Below are 8,228 nucleotides of genomic sequence, written 5' to 3' on the forward strand. Positions count from 1 at the left end.
TGTAAGCTTTACAGAATATTTATTTATTTGTGTTTGTTTGTTTGTTGCAATTTTTAGAGGCCCTGGTGTGTTTCTGATAGTTGACTCATGTTGTATACCTACACTGGGTGTAAATTTGAGGTTCGCTTCTTTCAATAAAGCTGTTTAAAAAAAAGAAATAAGAGATTATACCACCTGTAAGTATTTGATAACCAACAAAATATAGGAAGTTTTTTCAAACTTATTCACAGATTTTGCCCAGCTAAGATTTTTTTTTTTTTAAGAAAAAATGTTGATAAGAGTTGTACATTTTGTTGTAGCCAAGCCTGCTGTTATTTTACTTTTGTGAGACTCTAGGGAACAACATGCAGTGTTGGGCAGTAACTAGATAAGATAAGATAAGAAGTGCTTTATTAATCCCTTTGAGGGTAAATTGAATGTCACCTTCACACAAAGACAGACAACATATAGCAAGTAAAACATACAGACTCAGGCAGTACAAGATAAGTGCAAAGCATCACATCAACATCCATTAAAAAATCCACAACACTCAGCAGTCAACAGCAATGTTCATTAAAAAACCTCACTGCACCAGGTATAAAGGACCTTCTAAATCATTCTGAAGAGCACCTTGGCATCACTAGTCTGGCACTAAAGGAGCTCTTCAGTTCACTAAACACACTGTACAATGGGTGGTCCATATTGTGCAGGATGCTACTGAGTTTCCTGTCTAGTCTTTTCTCCATGACCACCTCTAGTGAGTCAGGAGGCAAACCAATAATGGATCCTGCCTTTTTTATTAACTTGTTGATCCTATTTCTGTCCTCTGACTTTAACCCACACTCCCAGCAGACAACAGCATAAAAAAGCACACTAGCTAAAATACTTTGATAAAACACATTCAAGAGTGACCTGCTGACATCAAATGAGCAAAGCTTCCAGAGGAAGAACAGCCTTTTTAAATATTTTGTAAATAAATCAAGGTGTGAACTTTATTTGCAGCACACATGGGCTTAAATGGTGTCACAATTAAGTCCATGCCAGACTTTTGACTTTTTTCACAAAATATCTTGATTTTATATTCTAAAATGTACACAAACTAATGAATACATTTTCAAATGAGAGATAAATCTTGTTTTATAATAAATTATCTCCCTTATACATCATGTCAGTATCCATAAAAAAAACCTGAACTTAGATTTTAGTGGCTTGATGGGTACACTTACCCTGACAGTTAAAAACATTCGTTAGAACATTAGAAAAGTAATCAAAAAGTAATCAAAAAGTAATCAAAAGTTACATTATTTTGATTAAGTAATTGAAACTACTTATTACATTTTAAATAGGGTAATTAGTAATCTGTAAACTATTACCTTTCCAAAGTAACCTTCCCAACTCTGTCAACGTGTATTTTTATCAACACACTGATGAACATTTTATATTATTTTGGAAACTGTTGTACTGTTGGCAATACTAGACGATAATTGAATTACCAGCTATATTACAAATCTTTTAATTTGATTGGCCACACGCCAAACACTCACTGTGCAAATTCTTTATTTTCACAGCAAAAAAAAATTAAACTTTACCAGTAGAAGTTATTGTCTTTATGGTCAAATTCGACGTTTTTACAAGAACCTCATAGTTATGATAACTCCGATATGACACGAACGCAGCATGACGCTATAGTATGGATGTCGGGAAATGGAGTTTTTATCTCGTGGCTTTCAGCTTTACCTCTATTGTACATCATTGTCCGCTAGTCTACAACTCCCGACATACCGTTCGGCGTGAACCGGTGAAAAGAGTTGCCGAATGACAAGTGAATTTACTGAACGCTGTGTTTTCTAATCGAGAGTGGCAAAATAACTTAATTTCAGCTCCTGTTGGTTAAGAAAGTAAGTAGCTGCTACCTGTGTTGTCATGGCTACATGTAGTTTAGACTTCATGTAAACTCATATCGTTGTAGTTGCTAGATGTGAAAGAGTTAACGCTAACGTTAGCTGTGAGCCGAGTAGTGTTTCCCTAACGTGCTTCGGCTGGAAAGGGTTAAGCAATGTTGGTTGGGTATGTCGTGTTATCTGTAGTATGAATAGACATTTTCTTGCAATATTTGGGAGGTTGATGTCGCAAACTAGTTTACTTTTACTTAATTTATCTGAGAGATATAAATATATGGGGGAATATTGAGTAGATAAGACGTTACGCCCCCTGAGGAGTTCATTGCACCATCGAGTGTTTCACCGTTTGCTCATACAGCTGTGCTTCTCGTTTTTTAGCCTTTACCTTTATAACCTTCATCTTTATAGCCTTTATGTCAGACTATGAATTTTATTTTCGATCTAATTTGTGTTGGGTACTTACTGTGCGTCACTGCTACTACACCATCAACATCACTGTCATCATTGGACTCAGCATCAAGTTGCATTTTTTATCAGTTTGAGTAGGTTAGTATATAGTTACTACACAGTAACGTTACAGCCAAATGGTTTAATAGATGACAATGACTGACCCAACATTAATTAACCGTTTTAATAATCGTTTAGGAAATTTCACTGTTTCAAATTAGTTTTTTGTTTTTTTGGTCGTCTGGTAAAATGAATGTCTTTAGACAAATGATGATTGACTGATCATGAAAACTAATTGTAGTTGCAGCCTTTCTTAATGCCACAAGCAAAATTAATATTTCTGTTAATGTTTTCATTATGATGAAAGTCCTTTATCTTCCTCTTGATAATAACCTGAATGTCAAAAACTATTTTGTTCACAGCACAGCCATGAGGACTCTTTGGACCAAGGTAGGTGTGTTTGGTTCGATGTCCATGGCTTTTGGCTCATTGCTGTGGTCACAGAAGAAGACTGAGTCAGACCAGGTCTTTTCCAGTTGCTCCTCTGCTGACACAAATGTCACTTCTCCCTATGAACTGAAACTTGTCCAAGTCCTGTTCCGACATGGTGCTCGTACTCCGCTTAAATCAATACCTGATGTGATAGAGGTAAAACAGTTTTCTTCTGCTAAAACTTGTCTTTAAAGAGGCATTTTGTCACATAATAACTTCTTTGCCTGGGCCGTTTGCTTTATTAAAGGCCCAATGGGTGCCAACCCTGTTGGAGCCTCCAGCGCACACCCACATCAACCATGTAGTGACAGATCTTCATGGTGGCCCCAGGCCCCCAGCTCCTGTAGAAGACAGCTACCGGAGAAACATATTGACCGTGAGTAGGTGTGTTTTGTGGTGTTGAATTCATTTAGACAAGAAAAGAGCTAAAGACATATTACGGTGCACCAGCATGTGCAGTTGGTTTCTGGTAAGAGACTTTGTGGGAACATAATCAAACGCATGATAAACACATGTTAAAAAAAATCTTTAATGTGTTACAGAGGAATCTTTAAAATGGATAAATGATGCTTTTTGTAATTTTCTGTTGTTTATATACTGGTATGTTCCAAAACTTGAGGTTAATGTGTAAATGCTCCTTGAAAATCAGAAGCCCAGGAGATCTCAGTACAAACGGATCCACATATATTACAGATATATGAAATGATTTTGGATTCAATACTTTTCATAGAGTATATATTTGGGTGTTCTTGCTTTCATACAGATGTGAAGCACCTTATGTATTGATGAAGTACCTCATATTCATTGTAAGCCTCGCTCCCTCTAGTGGACATTAAGGGGCACGACAAAGCCTACATACAACACTGAACCGGGTACTTCATTCACTCACCTCCTCTGTATAATACTGCTGAACTGTTTGTAGAGCTTCCCAGTGGGATATTGCGTCCCATCTGCCAAATACTGTGTCCATGGAAATGTTAGAATCCTGTGCTTAGTTAGCTGCTTCACTAAAGAGGTTTACTGCACTGGATTTAGCTTAGAAGACTAAATCCCACAATATGGGTTCCTGCCATCCTTGCACCACATTGAGTTTAAAATCCTGCACGCAGGTGTGTGTCTGTTGCGCCAAGTCTGTGAGTATACCTTGATCCTGTTTGTCAAACTTGGCAGGGTGGTACATTCCCCGGTCAGCTGACAACAGTGGGCATGCAGCAGCTGTATGAGCTGGGCAAGAGGCTGAGGAGGAGATACATTGAGGAGACTGGCTACCTCAACCCCACCTTCAGTCCATCTGAGGTCTAGTAAGTGTTGCACATCATGATAGGCAGCATGAGCACAAACACTTGTCTGTACGATACAGTTTTGATAGATTAGGATGGTGAGTGTAGTGCAGAGGGTATCAGCCTAAATTTATTACTATTTTCAAGTTGGCTGCCTTCCATGACCTATTTTTTTTCCATTTTTAGTGTGCGCTCCACTAACATTGTGAGGACCATTGAATCTGCCAAGTGCCTAGTCGCAGGACTCTTCCAGCAAAAACAAAAAGGTTGGGTAGGAATCCATATGTGCATTATGTTATTTATTCTATTCTGGATCTCATCTGTTTTTTGTAACTTTCTGTTCCACTTTGCATGAAGAAATTGTACCTATAGTAACAACGGAGGCGGAATCTGAAATCCTGTATCCTAACTACCATGGATGCAAGCTGCTCAAAATCCTTGGCAGGTATGTGGAATATATTTTAATACCAGTCACGCCAAGCTTCAAGCGTCCCATGGACTCGTCACTCAAAACTGGAATTTTGAATGTGTTGTGCAAAATTATAAGCAGAGCTGAGATCCCTGTGACAGGTTGTCATAATGTATCTGTGTTTTTTGGCTGACACGGTGTGTGTTCTGTGCAGCCACCGTTGGGTAGAGTCATCCACTCTGCCAGACATTGCAGCGGACCTGCAGAGCATCCAGAATGCACTGGGCATCGCTGCTCACCAGCACGTAGACTTCATCCTCATTAGGGACGACATGGTTGCCAGAGAGGTGACACTGCCACATCATTATTCATATGACTTTTATTAGGTCTCACCACAAGCCATCATAATATATACAACTATTATTAAGGCTTGTCTGGCCCGAAGCTACAAGCACACAAGCTGCTAGTTATGTAAGACAAAACTAAACAATGGAATTCATTAAGTTGTGGGAGATTTTAGCCATTAAAAAAAACAACACTGTTACAATGAGATGTGAGCTTTTATATTGACAGTATTTACACTTAAAAGCCACAATTGAATATCATTTAAAAATCAATAACTAATTTACTCCAATTAAAAAAATTATTGCATAGATTAATATGAAAAAGTAATTAATCACTGGGTGAGACACTGAAATTGTTGTTTTTTTTTCAAAGTTGAATCATTAGGATAATATCAGATTGTAGAGGGTATTTAATAAAGGTTCAAATAACAACCTTATTATTCACACGGCGAGAACATGACAGGAGAGACGTCTTGACGTACTGTTCATCCTTGCTCATACCCTCTCTGATTTAGGATCCACCTGTTAACATTTACAGCCCATTGAAACTTGAGACAAAATAGAGTAACACATGTCTGACTTGAAGCATCATGGTGGTCGAGTGGTTAGAAACATAATCACAGCGCCCCTGGTTCGAATCCAGCCAGGGACCTATGCTGCAGGTCATTCCCCTCTCTCTCTCTCCATTTCCTGTCGGCATCTCTGCCAGATACTATCTAAATGAAGGCAAAAAGCCCAAAATAAATCTTTAAAAAACAACAACAAAAACACCTCGGACATGGTCAACTTTAACTTTTTAACTTTATAAAGCTACAGGTAGATTTTATTTTCATGGTTAAGAGTAAGATGGCAAATATCTATAATGTATGATGTGATGAAAGCAAACAGAGAGCAAAAACGTTCTATTTATTTGTGATGTTTGTATTGCGCAACAGCAGAGCTGATACTGACTGTAACAAGTTTCTGCACAGACACACGGCCTCCCCTGCCCACCAGTGCTGGACACCTGGAGAAACACAGTGGAACAGAGAGCCGTGGACATGATGTGCCACATCTATGAACCCAGCAAGAGGTTTGATTAAACAAAGTCAGCAGAGGGCGGGCTTTTAAAAAAGAGCAGATTTGAGTTTTATCAATATTCCTCTTAACAGTGTCAATAAGGAACATTTTACCTGACTGTTTTGTATTGAGTTCAAAAGGCCATCTTTAACTTTTTTGCTGTGTCTGTGACAGGGAGAACTTGCAGCTGTGTGTGGGACCCCTCCTGCACATGTTGTTATTCAACATTGAGGACAAACTACAGGGCACGACATCAGAGCCAAACAGGTTAGACACCTCAGGATAGAAACGCTCATTTCAAATGTGATTGTATTTAAAGGTCCAATATTGAAATCCTCTCTCAAACAGGAAGTTGTTCTTGTATTCCGCACACGACACCACTCTGATACCCTGTTTGATGGCTATGGGGATTTTTGATATGAGATGGCCTCCGTATGCAGCTGATATCACTCTGGAGCTGCACCAACACCGGCAGACCAACGAGGCCTTCATTAAAGTGTCATACTTAGGCCAGGTAGGGGCTGAGAATGTGTCCCTGTTTATATGACAAACTGTTACATTTTTCTCCTGTGTTTTACTGAAGGTTCCCTTCTGTCCGTAGGATCATCTTCTTCCAGGCTGTAGTGGAGTCTACTGCCCCCTGCAGGAGTTCAAGCAGGCCCTGTCAGCCTACTCCCTCAGCTCTGAACTCTACCAGTCACTATGTAACACAGAGGGTGTGACCGAGCCCTGAACCTTCAACAAGCCTTCACCTGTGAACACAGTGCAACTCATGGCATAAACTCTGTCACCACGCATCATGAATTCAGCACCTTCAGTAATCACTCCATCCAGCAGACTGCACTGGCAGAAACTTTTTTTAACACTGGATTAAAACCATTTTTTTAGCAATCTTGTAGTTTACATCAGTCTTTCAATTTTGCAATTCATCATCCATGTAACCGTGGCAGATGGATGTTCCGTTTAGATAAATGAGTTAATTTTATGGTATATTGACAAGTGCATGTGCAGAATGATTTTGCTATGCACAGGATACCTGATATCAGATGCTAAGTGCATAGTTGTCTGTCTGCATGCACTAAATCTGTTTGGCTTGATAATTAAAACTGTTATTTTAATTTTTTGTACTGTCTCTTAATTCCATAAAAAGACCAAAACCAACAATGTGTTGCATACAGGCAATGCAAGAGTTCTCAAAATACAAATAAAGCATACATTAACAGTCATATTGCTTTATAGATGTACACAAGGACCAGAATCGTGCTTCGACTGTAACTTCTGTGGTACTCAGTTCTAAGCCCATTCATTCCTACTGAAACTATACATCTTCTTTCAGCTGTGGATTAGTACACATTACATGTGCTAGTGAGTATTTATGGCAGCAGAACTGTGTCCTGTGTGAGATTGACTTTTTTTTAAAACAACATACCTGTGTTCATCATATTAAAGAACATTTCACCCAGTGCAAACAGTATGAGTTATTAGTTTTTAAAAATTAAACGAGGTCTATGGCACCGAGAACTTAACTTAACTATATCAGGCTTTGGCTACACATACTTTTCATAGTATTAAAAACAATAGTTGGTTTTGGTGTTTTTATGAGAATCACTGACACAAAATATAGAATATTATCAGCCTAATAAGTTCAAACCAATGAAATATTAAAATATTAACATCTTTAATGTTGGACAAAGTAAAATTGTTAATGCTTGTATCTAATTGCTGAGGCAATTCTGTCAATTTTGTTGTGTTTACAACCAAATATTTCATATTCAATCATTTTGTTCCTCAGGGGAATAATAAGCATATGTACTGTATGTGTTTATTAACAGAGGGTGCACAAATCTGTAGTAAATTGCACAGTAATGTTAATGTCTTCATAACCACATAGAATCTGCTAAAAAGGAATTACCCTGCTATATTATCTTTTAAGAGTGAAACATTAGGTTGCTTTCTTGTGAGGATATGTTTGTGGTATAGACCACATTACAATGTATGCACGAGTACCACGATACAGACATGCGTTTTAATGTGTTACAATAACACACACTGTACGTCATCAGTGGGAGTTTCTCTTGACCTGCTGCTTCAAATGTCAAATATTAAGAGGTTTGGATTGCTGAGGCATAAATAATGATTTCGATCAATACTGTGCATGTCTTTTTTTTTTTTTGCTCATGTCATGTAAAGGAAGTACAACTTAAAAACAGGTCAGTGTTAAAGTAAGGTTCAAATCCATCAACATGCTTGCAACTACTTTTGAAATGTGGTGTCTCCTGAAAAACGTCACAATAAAATGTCAACTTGGCAATGAAAA

At 38.2% G+C, this 8,228-nt stretch overlaps 1 protein-coding gene across 1 annotated transcript; it reads left to right on the forward strand.

Moving 5' to 3' along the window:
• Nucleotides 1-1,795: 1,795 nt before the first annotated feature.
• acp6 (acid phosphatase 6, lysophosphatidic) lies at nt 1,796-8,190 on the forward strand. The gene is made up of 11 exons (XM_062432109.1): nt 1,796-1,877; nt 2,750-2,975; nt 3,067-3,195; nt 3,990-4,120; nt 4,286-4,365; nt 4,457-4,544; nt 4,723-4,855; nt 5,824-5,924; nt 6,086-6,178; nt 6,260-6,425; nt 6,513-8,190. The coding sequence occupies exons 2-11, from the start codon at nt 2,757-2,759 to the stop codon at nt 6,642-6,644; spliced, it is 1,272 nt and encodes a 423-aa protein (XP_062288093.1). The 5' UTR covers nt 1,796-1,877; nt 2,750-2,756; the 3' UTR covers nt 6,645-8,190.
• Nucleotides 8,191-8,228: the final 38 nt, after the last annotated feature.

Source organism: Scomber scombrus, chromosome 13 (assembly GCF_963691925.1).
Source record: "Scomber scombrus chromosome 13, fScoSco1.1, whole genome shotgun sequence".
In the NCBI taxonomy this organism is placed as follows: domain Eukaryota; kingdom Metazoa; phylum Chordata; class Actinopteri; order Scombriformes; family Scombridae; genus Scomber; species Scomber scombrus.